Source organism: Dipteris shenzhenensis, chromosome 29, assembly GCF_047967505.1.
Source record: "Dipteris shenzhenensis isolate YYH24624 ecotype China chromosome 29, Dip_SZ_1.0, whole genome shotgun sequence".
Taxonomy (NCBI): domain Eukaryota; kingdom Viridiplantae; phylum Streptophyta; class Polypodiopsida; order Gleicheniales; family Dipteridaceae; genus Dipteris; species Dipteris shenzhenensis.
Genome location: NC_141624.1, coordinates 49,094,251 through 49,120,099, shown reverse-complemented (window position 1 = coordinate 49,120,099; position 25,849 = coordinate 49,094,251). Strand labels below are relative to the sequence as shown.

The following is a 25,849-nucleotide window of genomic DNA, read 5'->3' as shown; positions in this document are numbered from 1 at the left end:
CTTCTATTAACTATGAAGAAACGGCCAGGAGCCAAGAACTGAAAGCACAGATACATCATAGGCATGAGAAATGAAATCCTGAGAGAAACGAGGATTGCGGCTGAAATTGCCACACCATGCAAGTAAGAGGCTCAGAGAAAAAGGACTGCCTCTCCACTCTCTTAAATAATTTGTTCTCGTAGCTGAAGCAGATCATGAAGACACCTGCATCTGAGATCAGTTGGCTGTTGGAGCCCCAGAAGGGCCCACATGTCAATGGGTAGATGCACCATGTGTGGGGGTCCCAATCCCCATCCCATAGCCATGCGTAGCCTCTTAGAGTCCCCAAAAAGTCCCAGAAGATATGCTCTGGATGGCTCTCTCGCCCATATATATATTCAAGACCATCATGGCCTTTCAATTGTATGTGGGATGAAGTCCTGGGAGGTATACTCTAGAGGGTCTTCTCTTGCACATATATATATTCAAGCCCACCATGGCCTCTTAAGAGCCCCCAAAAAGTCATGGGAGGTATGCTCTAGAGGGTCTCTTGCCCATATGTATATTCAAGGTCACCATGGCCTCCCAATGGGACTGAGGGGGGAAGGCCACCACCCATGGTTAAATCCTCTTAAGTGGTGCATTCTGGTCAACTCCACATCTACAAGGAGTACACAACTCCCGCAATCACAACATATGGGACCATCAATAGATACATCAGCCACCACTAGAATCTGACCACTCACAAGGTACAGGCTCAACTGCCGTTGCCATTAGCAGGTTGTTGTCAGCCATCAACTGCTGCACCCCGAGTTATAGCTTCTTGTGGTATAATGCATAGGCACAGTGGCAGTAGAGGATTCACAAGTGCAAGGGGTACAGGCTATAGGAGGCAACTTGCTTGACACAAGACCTTAGAATAATGCTTGAGGAACAATCACTAACCCTTTTTTATTGAGTGCCCCCCACTGATAATCAGTCTCCAATGTTGCACAAAAATGCTTACTAAATCAGGATTATCAATACCTCCTTTCTAGTATAAAGGAAAGGATACCTCTAGCATGTTTTGAGGAGGAGGAATTGGATAATGTTTTCACCATCTCCTTGCAAGAGGCCCTTGAAGCCAGCTCCTGCACCACCAGGTCTCCCACTTGTTACCTCACCCTTGATACTCTTACCTAGTGAAAGGTTTGGAATCACTCAAGGATCAAAGCATGAAGCACCGCTTGAGGAATATGGCAAGCTGATTAACATGACTGTGTGGTCACAGTTACCATCACTCACTTGGCATGCAAAAATTACAATAGCCCTTTCATTCACTGGGACAATGAATGATAGTGTCAAGGAAGATGTTATAGGGTATTTGGAAGGTTATTTTCCTTGTACAAAGATGACCTAAAGACCTCCAGGTACAAGAGAGGAATCGAAGACCCTGACCACAAGGGATAACTTGAAGACCTAACAAGAAGAGACCATGACCCATGGAATAAGAAGAGACCTTGTACAAGGAATGGCATATGACCCATGGAACAAGCATGGCTTTAGAAGGGATTCAGTGATGGTCTCTTATACAGCTAGGTGACTTTTGTACTTGACCAAGACACCATATGGTCACTAGGACATTAAAGATGAAGACCAATAAGGTTGCTGACATTTCAGGGGATCAGATGTGGAGACCACTTGGTCTACCTCAATACAAGACACAACCACTAGGAGGTTGCACCATGGAGGAGTTATGACGCCACCAAATGGTCAGAGGATGATGAGACTTCGATGCAGTTGAATATTCGAAGTCATTGGAGACTGAGCTATAGAAAAGTTGAGGAAGAGGGATCAAATTCATAGTGGTTCCTTGACCCAAACCCCCGGCTTCTCTCCACTAGATCTTGGAGACTTTGGCTCTACGGGGGAGTTCCCATTAGGTATTTGCAGTGGGACCCTGGAGAGTGGGAGTGGATTGACGCAGGGCATCGAGAGAAGAGCATTCCCTTCTTTCACTACACGGTCAGTAATGCCAGGAGATTTCAGCTCAGTAGTAGAGGTTGGAGACCTTCCAGAGTTCCTCATTGGGAGGCATTTGATATCACTGCGGATTTGCAGAGGTGCTTCTGGAAGAGACTCTGGAAATCCCACAGGAATAGAAAGATCACTCTTTTCTTTTGGCTTTCTATCCATGGTGGGATTGCAGTGAACCTTTGGAGATCCAGATTCGGAGCCGACCCTACTTGCCCTCATTGCCTCTCTGCTTTTGAGACGATTCAGCATTGCTTATGAGATTGTAGACGGGCAAGGATGATTTGGATGGGGGTAGCCAGGATTTTTAATCACTTTGCCCACTCCCCATTCTTTATGACATGGGGCTCAGTGGCTCGGCTTTCTCTTACGGGGCCTCAGGTCTTCTATGAGAGACTTGACTCTTCTCGGGCCATTTCAATTCGACGTCATCAGGTCGAGTCCTGTTCTTTGGATGTGGTACCACACATTCCTTTTGCAGCTGTACATGCCTCTGTGGATACCTCTTGGGAGATTTTGGCGAGCATAGCAGCCTGGCATATCTAGAGAGCCAGACGCACAGAGGCATTGGAGGGAACTCAGGTTCATCCCTCACACACATTGGCTAGTATCTGGACAGACATCATACATACCTTGATGGCCATATGGACGAGTATGCAGGGAGACTCCCATGCAGCCTCAGCTAGGAGGGCTTCTTTCTTCAGAGAATGGAAGGATTCTCCTTTCTTCTCTAAGACTCTTACAGGGTTGAGGTGGCACTTTCAGCCTTAGCCTTGGTTGTTTTCCACCTCATTTTGAGGGGGTTTATTTATCCTCATGGTTTCATGATGTATTCCGCTTTGAGCTTCCTCTCGCGGGTTTTTTCTCTTACTTAATAGAAGTCTCTTTCTTGCAAAAAAAACCATTCATCCTCCGATGTAGTTGTTCCATGGGATCTCTTGTACATTCGTCCTGAGTACCTTCTATGTATTTGTACTGCAGCACTTGTAATATACTCGCACCATGAGCATATGTATGCCTCTCATGTTGAACCACATCACTTTCCATTCCTTCGTGTCTTGAAGTAAGAAATGCATCTCCTTGTACAGTGGTATTAGACCTGCAGTCCTACTTTTGGAAGAGAATGAGACCCCACCTCAGACAACGGTGATCAGGATAGTATGACTGTCGTATGTCTATACGGTCAGTCATACAACAAATATAGACAAGAGACAGAGGATGGCGAGGGTTGGCAGCAAGGAGAGGCTGGAATGGAGGGCAAACAAGCCAGGGAATGCTGGCAGGCCTGTACGGCCTCAACTCCCTTCAGTGGAAATTAATCGTTTACTTCAGTGGAAACGGTCATCTACTTCTCAGCTTCAGCCCGGTTGTTTTCTTGATTGCCGCTTTTTTCTTTTCTAGTTCTGTATGGTGTCCTTGCCGTTTTCTGTCTGCTGTGTACTTCTGTAATCTCAAACCCTTCTAAGCCTGATACTCATTTGACTTTCCTCCTTTCTAGTTCTTGTTTTGTGCTTTCGATTCATAAACTGTCATATTCCTTGCTGTCCCATCCCCTACCCCACCTCCCTCCCTCTCTCTCTCTCTCTCTCTCTCTCTCTCTCTCTTCCAATCCTTTCCTCATCCCACTCACCCATACTCATTCATGCTATGACAGCCCCAGAATCTCCGTCACGCTTTTCATTCACCCTCATTCATGTATGATTCCTAATATGCCTTGCTACTAACAAAAGGAGGCTGAATTTGTTCATTCTAGAGTGCAATCAAGATTGTATAATCCAAGGAAGGCTGTTGCAATATAAGGTTAAAATGCAAGTGCATGAAAACAGTTGCTATTCTTATCAAAATGGCCTTCAGGTTGGGAGTGGAATTGTTCAGTACAAAAATTAGAGTAAGTGTTAAGCTCCTCCTAATATTGTGGAAACTATATTCCAGTTCTAAAGATAGATGTATGTATGCCATATCAAATAATGGCTCGAAGCAGGCATCACATGCGCTCCACCTTATATGTCCTTCAATTCTTTCTTGAAGAATTATGTTAAAAAATGTAATTCGTGCATACAAACAGTCTGAAAAAAAAAGCTGAATGCTTCACCTGCAACAACAATATAGCTTCAGAAAATGTTTCTTCAGCGTCATCGGAAAAGGACATGTATACTGGCCTGATTCCATGGTACAATGCCAACCTTCTCTGCACCTTTCTACTGCAAAGGTCAAACAAACAGGCTTATTACATGAACTTGATTCACAAAAGAAGACTACCCTTGCAAGATTTATCCTGGGTGAAACACATGAAAAGTATGCCATTAACAGCCATTTGTAGAGATGCAACTGGTAATCTTTGCTGTAGGACTTCAATAATATTAAATCCTCTCTCTCTCTCTATATATATATATATATATAATGGCCAAAGCCACAAAGCCCACACACAAGACAGAGACAAACCAAAGCATGCATGATGGAGGTCCAGTCTATCCCAGCTCTTCTAAGAGGTGACCATCAGTGTCAAGGTATCAATCTTGAGATAGCCTAACGGATATAGAGATCATGGTGGCCACGCCCCCCACCACAACAAGAGATGAACCGACACAGGCAGATACGAGATGTCTTTATATCCCACTGGATAAAGAGAATCATAGTCAAGGTATCACTCTTGAGATGGCCCACCGAATACAAAGATCACGGAGGCTATGGCCCCAACCATAGCGAGAAGCGACCCAATAGAGGCAGATACAAGATATCTTTATATCCCATCGGAGGATTGCAGAGGCACTAGGATCCTAGTTAACACGTCTCCTAATTTCTCTCAGGATTTTTGAGGTTTTTTTTTCAGGAAAGAAACTCCAAGAGTGGAGCTAGATATATGCCATGCAAGGCATGAGTAAAACACCCTAAGTGGGCAAAAAGCGTGCTCGTCAAAGAGAGCTAGAAAAGCACCAAAGTATATGAAAGAACCCCAAGAGCAGAGCTACAGATACATCATGCAAGGCATGAGAAAAAACATCCTCAATGGGCAAAAAGCATGCTCACCAAAGAGCTAGAAAAGCACCAAAGTTTGAGGCTGAAAGTGCCACCTCAACTTGACTTCATGTTCTAACAAACCTTGTGGTGGACTTGAGAAAAATAGGGAGCCACTCCACTCCCTGATGAAAATTGTCCTCTTGGTAGAAGCCACTTTGGTGCATACAAAATCTGTTCAAATGCTACCCAACGCGTGATAGGGCTGAATTTGGGAGCCATCCAAAGCCTCTATGCATTTGGAACTCCAAATATTCCATGATGAAATGCTTGTCAGAATCTCCCAAAAAGTATCCACTACGGCATGTGCACGTCTGTAAGGAAATCCAGGAACATATATACATGTGCATGTGCAGAACTACAAGGAAAGCTCGAAACGTCATCCGAAGAGCATGACTCAACCAAATGTTGTCTAGCTAGAAGAATCATGCCTCTCATAAAATATCTGAGGCCCCAAAAACGAGAGAGCTAGGCCACCAAACCCCAAGTCATGAAGAGGGGAGAAGGAACAAAAGTGCTCAAAAGAATGGCAATCCCCTTCCAAATGATCCTCTCGTGTTTGCAATCCCATAGACAATGCTGAATAGACTCCTCAATACAAAGGCAACAAGGGCAAGTAACGGCTGCCCCAAATATTTGATGATCATGGCAGACCTCTTGGTACTTCTAGTTACATACAGTGGTCGAGATGGAAGAGAGGACCCGCTTCCTCTATGGGCTCTTGAATGTATTTCAAAAAACTTTTGGATGATCATAAGCTTTAGTTAGAAAGTCACGCGAAAAAAGAATTGAGCTGATTGATGCAGCCCTACCCTTGAACAGGGTTCTCACATATGGCAAGCCTTACCAGCGCTCTATCCAAGGATGAGATCCTTTTGTTTTTTACCCTATCAGAGTTTTGGGTCATTCTTGACTTCAAGTTGGTACAAACCCGGATCACATTCCCTTGGGCTAGATTTGGCTTTATGGAGGTGTATTTGGAGTGAAACCCTAGGGAGGGGGAGTGGATTGATGCAAGGAACCATGAGAAGAGATTCCCTTCTTTCGATACAACATTCGCAATGCCATCAGATTTCAGCTCAGTCTTAGGGTCTAGAAGCCCACCAGAGCTCTTCATTGGGAGAATCCTCGAATTTCCTATAGTTTTCTCAAAATCTTTTTGGAGATGGCTCTGGAAGTCCCTAGGGAATAGAAAAGTAACTATTTTCTTTTGGCTTTCTCTTCATGGAGGGATTGCAAAAAACCTATGGAGGTGAAGGTTTGGATAAGCCCCTACTTGCTCTCGCTGCCAATTTGTTGAGGAGTCCATTTAGCATTGTTCATGGAATTGCAGACAGGCAAGGTTAATTTGGAAGGGGATTGCTAGACTTTTGAGTACTTTTGCCCACTCCTTTTTCATGACCTAGGGCTTCGTGATTCAACGACACTTAGTTGAGTCATGCTCTCTGGAGGATGTTCCCCCTTCACCTTATAGACCTGCACATGCCTCGATGGATAATTTTTGGGAGATCTTAGCGAGTGTTTCAGCATGGTGCATATGGAGACCCAGATGCACAAAGGTACTTGATGAATCCCAAGTCCACCCTTGGCCACTATTTGTATAGACACGATACACACTCTAATGACCATTTGGTTGAGCATGTAGGGGTCATCCTGGGCAGCCACTGCCACAAGGCCTATCTTCCCCCTCATCGGGGAGTGGACTGGATCCCCATTTTTCTCATAGCCCACCATAGGTGTGACTCGTGAGATGGAATTTTCATCATCAAACTTGGTGCAATTGGTGCTTTGCTAGCTCTTCTTGAAGAGCAGGTTAGTAACCAACTCAAGGTATATTATTTTGCATGATATACTTTTGCCATGAGTGTTGCTCTCGGGGATTTTTTCATACTCAATAGAAGTCTTTTCATTAAGAAGGGGGGGGGGCTCTATATGATAATATATGCAGTCTTGTAAAACAAAGAATTTTGGAGAGACGAAGCATACTCATTTGTGAAAGCAAATATTGTGCCAGTTGGCCGGTAATGACTCAACAGCATAGCCATGAATCCCGTTTGTGTGAACACCAAGACTGATGTGCCAAGGGTGTTGGATATCATCATGGTATGAAAAGCAAATATCTCACTCATAGGATCCTGAAAAATCCCGAAGACAAAAGACTATAAGGTAGCAGTAGAAATTGCACATGAATTTAAAAGTAGAAACAGAGCAAGTAATTTCCAGCAGGCAGGATATCAGGAAGATTATTCTCTTTAAAGTACATCAGACTAGCTTAAAAGTTTGACAAATGCATTACCACAAAAGCTTGACCAAGGTTCACCAAACATGACTCTTTAAAAATCGTTGATTCTGTCTGCAGTGCCACCGTATGCATTACCTTTACAGCTTTCAGGGGATACCTATAAAAAATCCAGAATAAACATATTAGAAATTTTCAATGTGCAACTCCAAATAAATACATTTTTTATGGCTACAAGAAACGTACTTTCCATGTGCAGTTTCTCCAGACAACATGATAGCATCCGCCACTTTACGTACTGAAATTGCAATGTCAGACACCTCTGCTCGTGTTGGTGTTGGATGGTTTATCATGCTCTCTAGCATATTAGTTGCCACTATAACTGGCTTTCCCCAACTTTGACACGTTTTTATGATTTTCTCCTAAAACAGTAAAGACTTCAGTAAGACTCTTTCTTCATTAAGGAGCCAAGTGCTCAGATAATATCTGAGCAGCACTATGACATAATCAACGATATTTCTTACTTGAAGCAATGGAACCTCTTCAATGGGAAGTTCTGCTCCAAGGTCACCTCTAGCTACCATTACCTGCAAGCACAATAAGCACCATGGAGCTGATTTTCTATACCACTCTGAATTCCAAACATCCTGTAATATGTTGGGTTTATTTGTTACATGTTCTTCACTCAGTTTATAAATTTGAAAAAGTCATTGTTTATAATGGAAGTAAGAGAACATAAAAATACAAAGTAAAAATAAAAATCTTCATGCAGTAGACTTCTATTAAGTATGAAAGAAACATCCGAGAAAAGAAACTCAGGTCATAAACACAGCATGAGAATCCTCTGATAAAATATCACGCATAGAATGTGAACACATAAAAACTAGATAAAAACCAGGATTGTGGCTGTAAGTGCTGATGGTCTCAAACAGTCTCTCCACTCTCTAAGAAAAACCCTCCTCAAGGCCAAGGCAGACCGAGTACCCATCAGCGTATGTACAGTATCTAGCTAACAGCTAATCAAGGTATGAGCTGGGTGGACTTGGGTGTCATCATTAACCTCTATGCACCTAGATCTCCAAAAGTGTTAAGCAGTAATACTCAGTAAGACCTCCCAACAAGAGTCCCCTGAAGTACATTCAAGTCTGTACCGAGAGAAAGAGATGGCCTAAAGTCTGCAAAACTGCACCTTGATGCTGCATCAAGATAGGCCACGAGGAGTCTTGACTCCCATTAAAAATCTGAGGTGCAATAAGAGAGAAAGCATACAACTGAATGTGCAGCAACTATATGGCAAAGGCACAATGAGTGATGTCCCTCAAAAAACACATGAGGGCCAGTAAGAGATAACCATGCCATTGATCCCCAAGTCATGACGAAGGGTGCTCTATGAAATATGCAAAGAATCCTTGCAACACCCTTCCAAATCGTCCTCGCATGTTTGCACTTCCAGAGGCAATGCTGAACTGACTCAATTGTTGTGTGGCATCGAGAACAAGTAGGGTCAGACCCAAAACTGGATCTCCACAAGTTCACTGCAATCCCTCCATGAATAGAAAGCCAAAAAAAGAGAGTGATCTTTCTATTTTTGAGGGCTTTCTAGAGCCTCCTTCAAAATTTTTTCTGCACCTCCCAATGAGGATCTCTAGAGGACCTCCAACCTCTATTGCTAAGCTGAAATCTCCTGGCATTTCTAACTGTGTAACGAAAGAAGGGGATGCTCTTCTCTTGGTGCCCTTCATCAACCCATTCCTACTCCCATGGGTCCCACTGCAAGAACTTGATGGGGGAACCACCATATAACCAGAGTCTCCAAGACCCCAGTGCTAGGAGAATAGGGTTAGGATCAAGATACCACTGTGAGTCCATGCCCCATTCCATGTAACCTGCAATCCTAAGAGGATGGAAGGCAACCTCCAAAAGAATATCATCTGAAGATCTGAGAAGTCTGCCTCCCGACTAAACATCAAAGACAAGGATCTCCTCAAGAGTAGGAAAAAGTGGCAAAATTACAAGAATGCCAACAACGGGAACACAAGCTCAAGTGAACACGAGCATATAACAAATTTGACTCAGAACCCTAAGGAGCCCAACCCCCCACCGCCAACTCAGCAGCCAATAGCAACTTCAGGGCAGATGCCTCTCCAAGGCAATAACCTATAAGGGAACACCCGTCCCCATAAAAGCTCCCATCCAAGTGGACTCTCTGATCGGCATGTCTGTTGGTATGGCTGCCTCCATCTGTTGCATCCTGACTGCACTCCCTTTGAGGTGGCCAACTGATAAGAGTGTTTGATCCTCTGGAAGCTTTCTAAAACTCTTCTAGGCACCTATAGTGGAAGCAGGTCCCCTCTCCCATCTAGACCACTGCATATAATGTCTCACTCCTAGTGATTTGCCATGCTCATTCAACAAGATTCATTCCACATGACTGGCTACCTGTCTATTCTTTGTGAGAGGAGGGTGTAACTCTCCGAAGAGTGTCTCTGAAGCTGCCCCAAGCTTTTAGAATGGAAGCCATGAGAGGGGAAGAGGAAGATCTAAGATGGGCTCAAGTAAAAATCCATCTCAAGCTATCCATCCAATCTTCCCTGTGAGAAGGTGTACAAGATTGAATGTTGTGTAAGAAAAAATCTTTCCAAGACTCCTGTCCAGGCATCGATCTTCTCACTACAAACTTGCAGAGGAAGGCCATACACTACAAGTTCGGATCAATAATATTGAGACCTCCTTCCCTGGTGGGGAGAATGAGAGTCTCCCAAGCGACTCTGGCTACAATATTTGAGGTGCCATCTAACCCACTCCAAAGGAAGTTCATGATAGGTCTCATGAGCTGAGATGTACAACCTCTAAACTGCACCAACATGAGCAAACGAACCAGGCAGTAGCCAATGATACCTGGTTCACAACCACTACTCTAGATGTAAGGTCAAGTCTGGCAGAACTCCAAAAAATGAGTTTCCTTATGATGCTCTCCAACACGGGAGTAAACTGTTGTGCTAGAGAAATGCCCAACCCAACTTGGCATCCTCATGGAAACACCCCTCTGAATCCAAGTGAATCCTATGTCAATCCCCCAGTTTGGAGTGTCCTCATCACCAATTCAAAAGCCATTGGATTTGTTCCAATTAATATGAGCCCTTGCTGCAGTGCAAAACAAATCCAAAGCTGTCCCGAACCTGGTGAGTGTCTGTGTTGTCGCATCCAATTTAAAAAAAAAGTTATGATCTGCCAACTCACTATCCAATAGCTCATCCTCCTGCCTCAACAGAAGACTCAACCCTATAATATCATCTTGAGATCTAAAGTAATAGCTCATAGCTTCGGCCACAAATGAAAAGAGAAAGGGGGCTAAAGGGAATCCATTCTGGTAATCTGAAACCTGCCTTCCCTGACTCCACCAAAGAGAACCTGGCTATGGGCGGATTTGTAGAGAGCTGGCACCCCTCTGATCCATGCATTTGTGAATCCAAAGCGAGCAAGGGTACCCTCTAGAAAGCCCCAATCTACTCTGTGATAAGCTTTCTCAAAGTCTAAGAGTAGAATGGCAAGCCTATGGCCATTATGCATGGCCCAGTCAGAAGCCTCCCAAAATGAGAAGATGTTATTGAAGATGCTCCTACCATGCACAAATCCCATCTGCATATCATGTATAAGATCTGGAAGAAAGGGTTGCAGACGTGGGCTGATTGCTTTTGCTAATATTTTGTACAAGGTACCCAATAAAGTAATTGGTCTCCACTGAGACACGAAATTCCTGCAATCCCCTTTTGGGATAAGATGAATGAGGCCCTCCGTAAGTGAGTTTGGCATCTCACCTGAGTCCTAAATGCTCTGCAGGGCTGAGGTAATATGATCCCCAAAATGAAATAAAGAAAGAGGGTGTAAGCCCATCTGAACCAGGGCACTTGTCCTTGTAAAGGCTAGAGAGAGCAGTCCTGAACTCTATGTCGGTGAATGGTGCATCAAGTGAGACTATCATATCTCCAGTCACCAACATAGATAAGTGCTGCCAAATAACAACTCGAGCATCATCTCGAGCATGTGTGTCAGGATCTGCTATAAGAAGGGAGGCATAGAAATTTGTGGCGACGGCATCTAGATGTGTCTATAAAACTCCGTCTGAGTCAACAAGCTGTGAAACATTCTCCTTACTATGTCTGGGGCCAAGAATAGAGAAGAACTTCCTGTTGACCCTACCTCCCGCCTGAGTCCAAAATGACTCTTTGGCATGAAAGGCATACTCTGCTCTCTAATCTAACAATGACTACTATTGAAGCCTATAAGAGATTACAAAGATATGAAGTTGTAGGCATAAAGTCAACCCTATGGTTGACCAATAGTACTTGGGTACTATATATACTAAGTACTTGTATTGTTTTATTTGAACATTTCTATTGGAGCTTTCTTGTGTGTGCACTCTTGCTCACTTGTGTTCACAACCTGTCTCCACTTTGTTCCTACATTTGGTATCAGAGCGCTTCCGTGTCTAGAGCCCATTCCCGCACTTGCTTCTAGACTCCCGCAAGCTTGGTGCTCCAATGCGCGTTCCTGGTTCTCACATTCAGCTCCAACAGTCCAGCAGCTATTTTTTGACCTTTTGAGGTCCGATTTCAACATTTTTCAAAATTTCTGAGGTGCCCGCATACAAACAAGCCTGTCCGCACCACTTTGTTCCTACAAAGCCCTTGCTGCAACAAGGCGCTCTTGAACCCAAGCATCTGTAGGCCTCTTCTGCTCTTCCCTCTGAAGAGCAGCCAACTGTAGGCAGATACCTATCTCTTGCATGAGGATCTCACCTCTCCTGATACGAGCAACTGAGTGATAAAAAGTTGCTAATATCTGAGAGGGCTGCAGCTATATCTGATGGGGAAAGCTGCCCATCGTGCATGTGAGATACCCAAGTCCGCAAGACTACCTCTGTGAGGCCCTCCTCTGTGTAGAAGGCATCTGGAATCCTGATACTAGCATGACTCCTCACATGAGGATCTGAAACAAACAGAACAACTGAAAAATGATATGAAGTGGACACCCAAGGTGTAATGCATACTGTCCCACCTCTATCCAAAGCTCAATCATCCACATAAAATATGTCAATCCGTGCATGGATAGGCATCTGCAACCTCCTATTCGACCAAGAAAACAGGAGTGACTGCGGTTGAGTGTGGAAAGCATCATCATGCCAAGCATCGCTACCACTGTACCAAAAAAAGAAGGCATCCCAGGCTGCTCTCTCTAGGGAATGGATACCACCTCCCCTACCTCCTCTTTTATCTATGTGCATTTCAATCATGTTGAAATCACCCCCAATGATCAAAGACTCTGCAATGCAAGACCAAGAAAGCAGCTCCTTCTATAGAAGGACACGGTCCCCTCTTGAATTGGGGGCATAGAGGTTTAAGAAACCAACCTTACGTCCACCAATCAAAAGAATGATCCATTGAGCTCTAGAGGGAGCTACGATCCCATGTCCAATCACCAAGGGTAGCATTGAAGAAGAAACAAAAATGCAAGTACCTCCCCTGGTGCCCAAGGCGGTTGACCAAAGCAATGGCCTGAGAGAAGCTTACTCAACTTGGCACAATCCTTGACATCCAGTTTGTGTTTCTGAATCATGAGAATATCAATGGGGTCCTCAGTAACACCTGGATGAAGTTGGTTATGAATCAACTACCTATGACGACAGTGGCGTACACCTCTGAGGCCCTGAACGTTCCAACTGACAATCCTCATTGGCAAGAGGAAAAGGCCAGATGAAAAATCTTACCAGACCTGGTAGTGGAGATATCCCTCTCCTGGGAAAAATTCCTCCTATCAAGAGGAGGGAAGTCAAGTGGGGAAAGCACTCTCACACATGCAAAAGGGGAAGCTCTATCCACGGTGATCTGAACAAGCTGCTCCCCAAGGGTAGAGGGTAAAAACTTCTCCTCTAACTCAAACTCTGCCATCTCAGCTATAAGCTGACCTCTTGTATCTTGTTCTCGAAGTAATATAATTAGAACTGTTTTTTCGGCAAAAAAAAAAACTCTGCCATCTCTGCCAGAATTGCAAAAGAATTCCTAAATGATGCTTTTGGTGCAGGAGTGCAGAGGATCCTTGTGGATGGTGGAGTAGAAGTGATAATCCCTTGCCTCTATCAAGAGGTGAAGAAAGAGGAGCAAAAGAGAAAGGGAGCTACTGATGGAGCTCGGCCTGGCGTTGATGAAGCTCGGCCAAACAAGTATCATTAGCATGGAGTATGGCACGGGTTTCGGCAACAAATTGCTCCATAGAAGGAAGCTCCTTCACATGAATATCTGATGGGACAAGAGCAACCACATCAGCAAGGGCGGGAATATCTCCTATTTACAAGGGTCCATGGTGCCATCAGTAGCATCCTGAGGTGGAACAGGCTCAACAACTCTGACTGGCACCCAATGGGGGACGACTGGAATAGGACGTGCTAACGGTCTTGGTCGCACAGTAGCAGAAGGTCCAAGATGAGAGGTTATAGTCAAATGGTCCTAGGCGAGAGGTGGAAGGTCCAGCAGCAGGAGAAGTGGTAGGATGTGCAGTAGATCGTGAAGGAGGTCCAGTCAAGGTGGTGTTATGAGGTGCTACACCCGTGGACCTTTTGGGCCTTTTATTTTTTCTCTTCCTTGGGTAATCTCTAGCAAAGTGCCCAGCGGTCCTGCAAATCCTACACTGATCCTATCTCCCAACGATCTCAACGGGGGTAGGGGACAGGGGTGGAGATAGCGGGGTTAGGGGAGGGGGTAGGGAGGCGGGAAGGGGGTTGAGGGAGGTGGGAGAGGGGAGGCAGGGAGGGGGCTGAGGGGAGGGAGGAGAGAGGGGAGGGGAAGAGAGGCAGGGAGAGGCTGAGAGAGGGCAGCAAGGGGAAGGTGAGGAGCAGCGGCAGCTCTCCGGCACACGTGGCACGATCACTTTTCTGCTATTTGTGTTGGATAAATCATAGTCAAGAGTGTGTTCTACTGTATACTAGAAACTAGTTTTATGAGTCGTTGTGTGAGGTGGCATATTGGGAGTTATCCCATATACATATGATACTTGAGTGTGTGTGTCCACTCTATACGAGTATTGTACCTTCACTTGTCACATCAATCAACCCGGTGGAGGTTTTGGTCATTCATTTTGGTTCTTGCCTTTCCTTCCATTTCATTTCATTCAAGTTCTAGTTATGCTTCCTTCCTTCTAGCTCCCTTGTCTCCTTTCCTCCTTCTTCCAGTTCCTTCATGTGGCATCATGTCCCCTTTCTATCTTTTCCTTCCTTTGGCAAACCTTAGGAGTAACGTAGCCCGGAAATGCAACCCCAACTTAATGCTGCTGCCATGAAATGGTGGCTCTTGAGTCCATGGCCTTCCTCCATTATAGTAGGACTTGGTGACAAACTTCCTGAGGAAGTCTTGCAAGGAAGTTGTGAAAATGGAACAATCTGAGTTAAGTTTTGAAACACTATAACTCCCTATCACCGGGTTTCCAACTAAGGTGGAATCACATGTACATACATACATACATACATACATATATATACATATATATATATATATACATGTATATACTATACATATGTATATACATGTGTATATATGTACACATGTATATACATATATATATATATATATATATATATATATATATATACACATATGTATAGTATATACATGTATATATACATATGTATGTATGTATGTATGTGTATACATACATACATACATACATACATGTATGTGCATGCATACATACATACATACATATATGTATGTGCATGCATACATACATACATACATATATGTATGTATGTGTGTACATACATACATACATACATATGTATGTATGATGCATGCATACATACATACATACATACATACATATATATATGTATATATATGTATATAAAAAGAGAGAGAGAGAGTTGCATCGCCTCTATAGATCAGCCCACAACCAGGTGCTTATCAAAGGGGATAGGGGAGAGAGATTTTGGATTTATAGAAGATCTTGGCCAATACTTGGACAGATACGATACACACTCTGATGGCCATTTGGGCGACCATGCAAGGATCATCTCGAGCAGCCTCCTCCAGGAGAGTTACTTTTCTCAGAGATTGGAGAGACTCTCCCTTCTTTGCTGATACTTCTACAGGGTTGAGATGGCATTTTCAGCCTCAGCCTTGGTTTCTTTCTACCTCATTCCTCTAAGGTGTTTTTATTACATGCTTAGCATGGTGTATTTCCGCACAGAGCTTGCTCTAGCGGGTTTCTTTCTTACTTAATAGAAGTCTTTTTTTTTAGGGAAAAAAAAAAACAGTAGTGTCATCAACAAGCTCATTGTCCAAGGAAAGTCTCAGCCCAATAGCATCAGCCTGAGATCTCAAGCAGATGCTCATTGCTTCAAAATAGAGGTAAAGGGGCAACATGGCATATGTGCCAAACTTAGAGAAGGGTGAACCTGAGAACCCTCCAAAGCCTCAGTGCACCTGGCTCTCCAAATGTGCCATGATGCAATGCTAGCTAGGATCTCCCATGGAGAGTCGACCGAGGAGTGACCAGCCCTGAAAAGAGTGGCCGGAACATCCTCTAGAGAGCACGACTCCACAAGGTGTCGTCGGATGTGAAGAGCCCAAGAGGAGTCAAGTCTCTCAAACAATACTTGGGGCCCTGAAAGAGTAAGCCAAGCCACTGATCCCCAGGTCATATAGAAAGGTAGGCGAACAAAAGTGCTGAAATGTCTTGCAATCCCCTTCCATATGATTCTCGCCTATCTGCAATCCCATAGGCAGTGCTGTATTGTCTCCAAAGCAGAAAGGCAGCGAGGGCAAGAAGGGTCAGCTCCGAACTTGGACCTCCAATGGTTCACTACTATCCCACCATGAATAAAAAGCCAAAAGAAGAGAGTGATTTTTCTATTCCGCTGGGATTTCCAGAGCCTCTGCCAAAAAATTCTCTACAAGTCAGCAGAAATCTGAAAGTTCTCCCAATGAGGAGCTCTGGTAGGCTTCTAACCCCTAGAGCTGAGCTGGAATTTCCTAGCATTATTGACCGTGTAACGAAAGAAGGGGATGCCCTTCTCTCGGTGCCCTTTATCTATCCATTCCCATTCCCCAGGGTCCCACTCCAAAAACTTCATTGGGACACCTCCATAGAGCCACAGCCTCCATGAGCCAAGGGCGAGGAGAAGCGGGTCAGGATCCAAGTACCACTGTGAAAGAGAGCCATGCTCCGTGAAGCCCACTATCCTGACTGGCTGAAACGGTACCTCCAACAAGATTTCGTCTGAGGATCTGGACAGCCTGCCCCCCGAAGAAACATCAAATACTAAGGCATCCTCATGTGGATCAAGAAAAGCAATCACCTGTAAAGGAACTCCCAATCTGGAAAATGCTCCCATCCAGGTGGAGCAAGTAATAGGCATGTCATCTGTGTCCACCCAATCCAAGGGCAAGGCTGCATCAATCTGCTGGACTCTCCCTGCACTCCCTCTGAGATTAAGAACCATCTAGGCCTGTTGGTCTGCAGGAAGCTTCCTGAAGGCTTTCCATGCTCCCACTGTAGATGCAGGGCCCCTCTCCCATCTTGGCCACTGCATGTAAGGAGAAGCTCCAAGTGGTCTGCCAAGCTCATCCAAAATCCTATCATTCCACATGCTAGGCTGCCTTTCAATCTCTTCACAGGTGGATGGGGAAATCCTGCGAAGAGTACTCCTGAAGCTGGCCCATGCTTTCAGGATAGCAACCATAAGAGGGGAAGAGGGAGACCTGAGGTGGGCTATGGTGAAAACCCATCTAGTACTGTGTGTCCAATCCTCTCCTGAAGTGGGCGTGCGAGACTCTATGCATCTGATAAAAAGATCCTTCCAAGGCTCTTGTCCTGGCATAAGCCCTCTCACAACGAACTTGCAGAGTAAAGCTCTGGCACTGTAGATCTGGGTCGATGATATTCAAACCCCCTTCTCTTGTAGGAAGAATCAAGGTCTCCCAAGCCACCCTGGCTGTAACATCAATTGTGCCATCTAGACCACTCCATAAAAAGTTTCGTACAGGCCTCTTAAGCTGAGTGATACAATCCCTAGAGTGGCACCAACAAGAGCATACAAACCATGTTGTGGCTAGAAGAACCTGGTTAACCACCACCACCCTGGAGGCCAAGTCAAGTTTGGATGAGCTCTAGAAAAGGAGCTTTCTTCTGATGCTTTCCAACACCGGAGCAAACTGTTGTGAGGGAGAGATGCCCACCCCAACCTGGCAGCCCAAATGTCTGACGGAGAAGCCCCTCTGTACCCAAGTGAAGCCAATATCATTACCCCAATCCAGGGTGTCATCCTCGCAAATCCAAAAACCACTAGATTTATGCCAATTAATGTGTGCACCTGCAGCCGTGCAAAACAAATCCAAGGCTGTCTGGAAGGAAGTGAGTGTCCTGGAGGAGGCAGCCAAAAAAACAGCCGTGTCATCTACCAACTCACTATCCAGGAGCTCTTCTTCCCGGCAGATAGGAAGCCTCAGCCCATAAATATCAGCTTGATATCTAATGTAGATACTCATAGCCTCCGCCACAAACAAAAAAAGAAACGAGGCAAGAGGACATCCCTGGCAAGGATCTCGAAATCTGAAACCTGTCCCCTCTTACCCCCCAATGAGCAACTGGCTATGGGCTGATCTGTAGAGAGAGGATACTCCTCTAATCCATGCATCTGAAAAACCAAAGCGAGATAGAGTGCCCTCAAAGAAATCCCAGTCTACTCTGTCGTAAGCTTTCTCAAAGTCCAAGAGTAGAATGGCCAATCTCTGGCGGCTCTGCATGGCCAATTCTGAGGCCTCCCAAAATGAGAAAATATTATCAAAAATACTTCTGCCATGCACAAACCCTGTCTGCGTGTCATGAATCAAATCTGGAAGAAAAACCTGTAACCGCAGACTAATGGCTTTCACTAGAATCTTGTAAAAAGTGCTCAAAAGAGTGATGGGTCTCCATTGAGACACAAGATTCCTATTATCCCCCTTTGGGATGAGATGAATGAGACCATCTGTGAGTGAGTCCGGCATCTCACCAGAGTCCCACACGCCCTGCAGGGCTGATGTAATGTGATCACCAATCTGCTCCCAAAAAGTAATAAAAAAGAAGGGGTTAAGTCCATCTGAACCTGGGCACTTGCCCTTGTGAAGGGCAAGTAATGCAGTCTTGAATTCTCCATTGGTAAAAGGTGCATCCAGAGAAACATACATCTCATCCTTCACCAATACAGGGATACACTGCCAAATAACCTCTCTCGCATCATCAATGGCCTATGTGCCTCGATCTGCAGTAAGAAGGGATGCAAAAAAATCTGAAGCTACACTCATGATAGCATCAGGATCTGACTGTAACACCCCGTCTGAGTCAACAAGCTGCGAAACACACTCTCTACTATGTCTAGGCCCATGAGTAGAGAAAAAGTGTTTGTTGACCCTGCCACCCATCTGAATCCAAAAGGATTCCCGTGCATGAAAGGCATACTCTGCTCTCTGATTCAACAATGTCTACAAATGAGCCCTTGCTGCAAGGCGCTCCTAAATCCAAGCATCTGTGGGCCTCTTCTGCTCTTCCCTCTCAAGGGATGCTAACTGCTGGCGCATACCAATCTCACATCTGAGAATCTCACGTCTCCTAGAATCAGCGACTGAATGATAATAGTCACTAATTCCGGATAAGGCTGCAGCTATCTGAGATGGATGGACAGCTCCACCCTGTATGTGAGAAACCCAAATCTGTAAAATATCCTCCGTGAGGCTCTCCTCTTAAAAAGCATCCGGAATCCTGACACTGGCAGAGCGTCCTCTCCGATGAGACTCAAGAATCTGCAACACCATTGGAAAATGATCTGAGGTGGAAACCCCAGTAGAAATGCATACAGATCCTCCTCTGTTAAGTGCCCAATCTTCTACATAAAATCTGTCAATCCGTGCATGAATGGGCATGTGTATTCTCCTGTTCGACCCAGAGTACAGAAGTGACTGTGGCATAATATGAAAGGCATCATCCAACCAAGTGTCTCTGCCACTGAACTGAAAGAGAAAGGCATCCTAGGCTGCCCTCTCCAAAGAATGAATTCCACCTGTCTGCCTCCCTTTTTGTCTGAAGGCAACTCAACCATGTTGAAGTCGCCACCAATGATCCAAGAATTTGCAATGGGGGCCCAAGAGAGTAACTCCTTCCAAAAGGAGATCTGCTCCCCTCTGTTGTTGGGAGCATAAAGATTGAGAAGACTAATCTTACGCCCTCCAATCAAAATAATGATCCATTGAGCTCTAGAAGAGGAGATAATACCATGACCAGCAACCAAGGGGAGAATAGAAAGAGAGACCCAAATGCAAGTACCTCCCGTTGTGCCCATAGCAGGCAACCAAAAGGTATGTCCTGAAAGCAGTTTGCCAGACTTAGAGCAATCACTCGCATCCAGCTTGTGTTCCTGGATAAAAAGGATATCAATAGCACCTCCAATGACGCCTGGATGAACCTGGTTCTGGATTAGGTGCCTACGGCGACGGTGTGGAACTCCGCCTAGGCCTTGTATGTTCCAGCTGACTATCCTCATTGACAGGAGGATGTTGGATGGAAAGGCTTACCAGACCTAGTAGAGGAGACCAGCTTTTGGGCCGAAACACGCCTGCTGAGGGCAGGAAACTCAATAGGTGAAAGGATCCCCACACCTGTTGATAGCGAGGCCCTGTTAGAAGAAATCCCAATGACCGGGACCCCTAAGGTGGAGGGCACAAACTCCTCATCATCCATGAAAGTCGCCGAATCTGCCAGTGCCGAAAAAGAATTCCTGATAAGCAAGTCTGGCCGAGGAGTGCGAAGAAGACCTGCAATCGTGAAAGATGGAGGAGAAGAACCTACCAGGCCTCTATCAGCAGAACTGGACCTGGGGGTTGAGGAGGCCTGTGGCTGGGGTGAAGAGGAATCAGGAGCCCTCATCTGCGCCTGCACTTTCTCGGTTGTCCTGACTGTGGCAGGAACAGTCTGCAGGGAAGAAGTACATGTAGTCCCCTCGTGGTCAGAAACCAAGGGGTCAGAGACCAAAGTGACTCGGGCTGGTGGATCTAAAGGCCCCTCCTGATGTGGAACTGTAGTATCTGGGGCTGCAGCAACATCCACCTCTGGAGTCTGGAAGGCGTCTGTCTGAACAGGATCAAAAGTCTCCTCCTGAGATAAGGGAGCCGCTCTGATAGCTCTCCATCGTGGTACTGGGTGTGCTGCAGGCATTGGGCGCCCTGCTGTCCCTAGTGGTCCTGGGGTGCGCGAAGCAGGGTGCCCTATTGCTCTTGGTGGTCCTGGAGTGCGTGGTACAGGGTGCTGGGGAGGTGCAGTCGTGGTAGTACGTGAAGAAGCCGCACCAAAAGACCTCTTGGGTTTTTTTCTCTTCCTTGGGCAGTCTCTAGCAAAGTGCCCAAGGGTCCTGCAAATCCTGCACTGGTCCTGTCTACCTGAAATCTCGACTCTCTGTCGAAAGAGAGAGCCGTCTGGACGCTGAAGCATAATGTGGTCATCTGAGATGTTAGGGCCAGAGACAATGACCCTAACACGAGGTACCCCGTCTGCACTGACTGCCTCTGCCAAGGAAGAAGGCATGCCAGGAAGGGAGGGGATCTCCGTGACCACTCTGAATGTGGCTCCGATAGTGGCAAGGAGTCGATGGTAGACCTGAGGAAGACCAGGAAACCTAATGAACAATGATGTGACTTGCCTGTCCTCCTCGACCGGATCGAAGCCCAAGGTGTAGGGCAAAAGAAAGATCCTCCTCAAACCCAAAGCCAAGGGATTAGCTTTGAGAACAAGGGCTGTGGACTCGTGGGAGTCGAAAACCACTTGAAAGAATCCACGTCCCAAAAATCGAATATCCCTGAGGTGAGGGGCGAGGTCTCCTGGTAACGCCGCCAACATCTTGTCTCTAGCCTGTGATCTAGAAGGGTGTGACCCAAAGATACGGGCGAAAAGTGATGTGGAGCCCTCTAATTCCACATCTTTCTTGAGCTGCTGCAGCTCGTCTTCTGAAAAAATGACGGTTCTCGTGGCCGGTGGAGGTGGATGGAAATTGGCTAAATGGGGATCCATTCGCCAATCGATGTGAAAAGGCCGATTCCAACACTGATAAAGCTCCGTCCATGAAACTACTACCCAGGACGCCCTGAATGCGGGCGCAGGAAGAAGGAGAAAGAGAGGGTAGGAGAGAGGGGAAGGGAAGGGAAAGAGAGGGGCAGGAAGAAGGAGAAAGAGAGGGGAGACAGAGGTAGGCTGAGGGGGAGGCGTGGGGAGCTGAGATAGGGAGGAAGGGGGTGGGGAGGGAGAGGGAGGAGTTTTTTTTTTTTTTTTCTCCCCGGGGGGGGGGGAGTAAGGGAGGGAGGGGGGCAAGGGAGGAGAAGGGGGCAGGGGGGCTGGCGGGGGAGAGGGAGGGCGGAGGAGAAGGGGGCAGCGGGGAGGGGGAGAGCAGCGGGGGGGGAGAGGGAGGGCAAGGGGGGGGGGCAGGGGGGCTGGCAGGGGAGAGGGAGGGCAGAGGAGAAGGGGGCAGCGGGGAGGGGGGCAGCGGGGGAGGGGGGAGGAGAAAGGGGCAGCAGGGAGGGGGGCAGCGGGGGGGGAGCTGGCGAGGGAGAGGGATGATGGGGGAGGGGACGGGGGAGGAGAAGGGGGGCGGGGGGGCTGACGGGTGGGGGAGAGGTTGGGTGGGGAGGGAGAGGTAGGGGGTAGCGGGGGGGGGGAGAGGGAGGGCGGAGAGGAGGAAGGGGAGAGGGAGGGAGAGGGAGGAGGGAGAGGGGGCTGGCAAGAGGGGAGGGAGAGGAGGAGCAGCGAGGGGGGGAGAGGGGGGGGCAGCGAGGGAGAGGGAGAGGGAGAGGGGGCTGGCTGAGAGAGGGAGAGGGGAGGGCAGTAGCTCACGGGGAGGAGCAGCAGCTCCGCTTGCTCTTGCAAGTGTGTTGACAGTTTTTTTACCACGGGACCTCTATGATGAGTGTACTAGTCACTCCAGAGAGATGATGCATTGGTATATGCATGGACTCGTGTGCTCTCCTGACTACTGTTTTTTGGTATGCTACTTCACAGAATCTCACTTCCATCAGGGCAGCCTTGGATTTTATTTTGTTTTGTAGCATGTACACAAATTAATTGGAATAAATCCAATGGATTTTAGATTAGCGACAAGAAAACTCCAGATTGGAGGGCTGATTTCAGTTTTACTTGGATTCAAGGGGATATTTCTACATACTTAATAGAAATCTTCTTCATGGAAAAAAAAGGGTGTATTTTGGTGGACACTTGTGCTGCTAGGTCGGCATCGGTGTCTCCCCCTCGCAGCTCTTGTGTTGGAGAGAAACACGAGAAAACCCCTCTTTTGGAGTCCCACCTAACTTTATCTTGCTTTGAGGGTGGTGGTTGTCAACTAGGTATTGTTGGCCATAGCATGGCTTGCTTGCTCTTGTTAATGCCATTCATGAGATTGCACCACCCAGCTCGAAAGGCCTATAAGAATCTTTAAGGAGTGGGCTAGATGGTTTAGTAGACACTAGAGCCAAGGTGCTTGGAAGACCTTCATCCTCCCTGTTGTGAGGACAGGGGGGCTCAATATCATTGATCCAGACTTGCAGTGCATGGCCTTGCTGTGCCGAGGGGCTTTGCTGCCAGGACAGGAACCTTGAAATACTTTTTCATTCAATGCATACAATCATATTATCCTTCCATGGATAGGGATTGGATGGACAACTCTAGATGGATTTATAAGTCAATTGATCTAAAGGTTCCTCCCTGCCCTCTTATGGCTGCTATCCTAAAACCTTGGGGCAGCTTCAAGGGTACTCTTTGAACAGTTTCTCCTACCTCTCTGGAAGAAATTGATAGGCAGCTTGTCATGTGGAATGATAGTATACTTGATGATTATGGCAGACCACTTGGTACTTCTCATTATATGCAATGGTCTAGTTGGGAGAAGAATTTAAAACACCTTCTAAATGATCGTAAATTTCAATTAGTGAGTTTGAAGAAACATGTGGAGTGGGGGAGTACCACTCTAGCTCTAGGAACGGAAAGGAAAAATGGAAGGCATAATGGAAAATGAAAAGAAAGTAGAAGTGCAAGGCAATAACCAAAATACTCACATGTAGATACAGCTTGATGTTGACTGATCTAAATGACTCAAGACAAGTACAATACTATATAGTGTGACACTAGACTCTAGAAAGTCATAGTGTATATGGGATGACTCCCAATATGACACGTGGCATGTCTAGGACTCACTAGACTTAAAACACCCCCTAGACACCTCGTACACTCATTTTTTACTCATTTTGGCTTCATATTCCAACAACCCCCCATGAAGGCAAGGTGAGAGAATAGAGGAGAGAAGCCACACCCATGACAACATCCAACTATTAGCCTATGCAATCTCAGAGGCATGGCTCAGAGGCCCAGCATGCATGGATGCAAAAGACTAAGAGAGGCTGGAGAGCATGGCACAATAGGCTTAGAGGCTGGAGAGCATGGCACACTCAGAGGCTCTACCAAGCATGGCTCAGAGGCTCAACAATGGAGAACTCGTCAATGGAAGGACTCCTTCCAATACATCCCCCCATGGCTTCATAACATGAAGTGGTAGGAAGCCCCACACAAATAAACAGGAAAACTAATACATCTTGTTAGGAGGACTGTCCAAGGCAGAGAACCTTTATTGCCCAACACACACCACAATTTATTTCATTCTTTTTATGCATAATGCAAGGGCAGATTACCCAACCTTCAGGAACCAAATAAAAGTTCCATTTTGTTCCACAATCCATGTGCAGTGGAACCGAAATCCAGATGGTGAATAACTCGATCAGCCAAGGTCAAACCGATGAGGGCAAGAGCTTTGTTGTTGAGATATTCCCAAGTTACAATTTCCTCTTCTTCATCAGAGGATGGTTCCTTGTCTTTTCCTCTTACCAAATTCCATACTCCTTCTTTGATGAGAAGAAGCCTCATCTTGTTTTGCCAAATGAGAAAGTTCTGACCAATAAGCTAAGTTGTTCTTAGAGAAATCCATGGCAGCAAACTGACTTTGGGTAGGTTCAGCACTTGAACAATTGAAGCGCGGGAAAGAGCTCGAAGTTAAAGCTGAATGAATCTGTTGAAGGTGCAATGATTGGAGCAGAACCTTGCAGCTTCTCCGACCTTGAATCTTCGACTTCTATCTATTTAGAAGGCCAGCAAGCAATGGCCTTGAAATGCTGCTTGCAAGCGCACTCGATCCAGGAGTGTTAGATATCAATGCTCCACTCTCGGGTAATTACGCGGGAACCAGCTAACTCTACTTGTAAGGCCCCCATATGAGGAGAAGGCATTTGAGTAGCTCGGTTATCCGATAGGTCTTGGTTTGGACACCAGATGGGGATCATGTGTGGCCTGATGGCTGGATGGCTTTAGATAGAGTTGGCACACTACCAATGAGGCTACATGCAAGTGCGGGAAGGCATCCCATGACTGACCGCACTGAGGGTAGACGGAGCATTTCTCAAGGCAGCCCGCTCTCGGGCTACGGGGCCCGTTTGGAGCCCCAGATGATCCCGGATGGCTCTGGGCCAAATGCGTCCCATAGGTTAGCTGCTCTATTCTGCGCCACGGTTCTAACGTGTGGTCGGTGGCCTATTTCGGGACCAACCTCCAGTCAGCCATTTTGGGCCGACTGGGTTGGTCTCCCAATTGGGTCTAACCGACTACGACTGGTGGCTATATAAGAGCAAGCCCATGAAGCCCATCATCATCACTGGCTATTGCAACCCTAATTCCTTAGTATCCAGCCTCCGTCCTCTACTGTTTCTAGCACGCCATCGAAGCTTCGCACACAGGAGCACACGGCTGGGAGGCAGCACCATCTATTGTATCAGTTTTATAGTAATCAAATTTTTAATTCTCCATACTATCTGTTTTTCTCTCTTGCATACGAGATCCTGTTATCTGTTAAGCACAGACGTTGTATTGTTTTCTTACATGGTATCAGAGCTTGGGCTCTAGTAAGAAGATCTGGTAGTGTGTTTCTATTTGCGAGCAGATTGTGAGAGATGGCCCAGCCTGCAAGACTGCGAATCCCACCGTTCGGCGAAAGCGGAAAGTTGGACGGCACTAACTATCCACTCTGGAAGTTTAAAATGAAGACCATCCTAAGCGCATACGAGCTTTGGGATACTGCTACTAGGATGGATGTGAAGCCGGTTGTGAGACCGAATCTAGCTAATGCGGGACAATAGATAGTACCAACTGCGGATCAGATTCTCGCGTGGACAAGAAGAAATGCAGATGCGCTGTGTTCTATTGTCTGCAGTGTAAGTGATTCTATCATGGCGTTAATTCAACATGTCACCACAGCGGAGGAGGCATGGACGGTCTTGAAAAATCATTACAAGACCACGAATCAGACGCGGATTCAGAATTTGGAGACTCAACTTGCGAATGAGAAACTGTATGAGTCTGAAACGGCAGAGAAGTTCATCACCAGGGTGAAGAATCTATGCAATCAGATGAATGCGATTGGCATCACCATCACTAGCGAGAATCTAGCACGACGGATTCTCCCACCAAAGTACAACCGTCTTGTTACGGCGCTGAATA

General features: G+C 46.3%; 1 protein-coding gene across 2 annotated transcripts in view; it reads right to left on the bottom strand.

Moving 5' to 3' along the window:
• The window catches only part of LOC147882960 (pyruvate kinase isozyme G, chloroplastic-like), a 58,071-nt gene that overhangs the window by 1,043 nt on the left and 31,179 nt on the right, over positions 1 to 25,849 (bottom strand). Inside the window, exons 8-12 of one of the 2 annotated variants that reach the window (XM_087400621.1) lie at positions 7,771 to 7,833; positions 7,493 to 7,668; positions 7,304 to 7,406; positions 6,994 to 7,142; positions 4,085 to 4,193 (exon numbers count right to left, since the gene is read on the bottom strand). In XM_087400621.1, coding sequence (XP_087256747.1) covers positions 4,085 to 4,193; positions 6,994 to 7,142; positions 7,304 to 7,406; positions 7,493 to 7,668; positions 7,771 to 7,833 — 600 coding nt within the window. Of the gene's footprint in view, positions 1 to 4,084; positions 4,194 to 6,993; positions 7,143 to 7,303; positions 7,407 to 7,492; positions 7,669 to 7,770; positions 7,834 to 25,849 lie in introns of those variants that run through there. The other variant, XM_087400622.1, reaches the window with a different exon arrangement.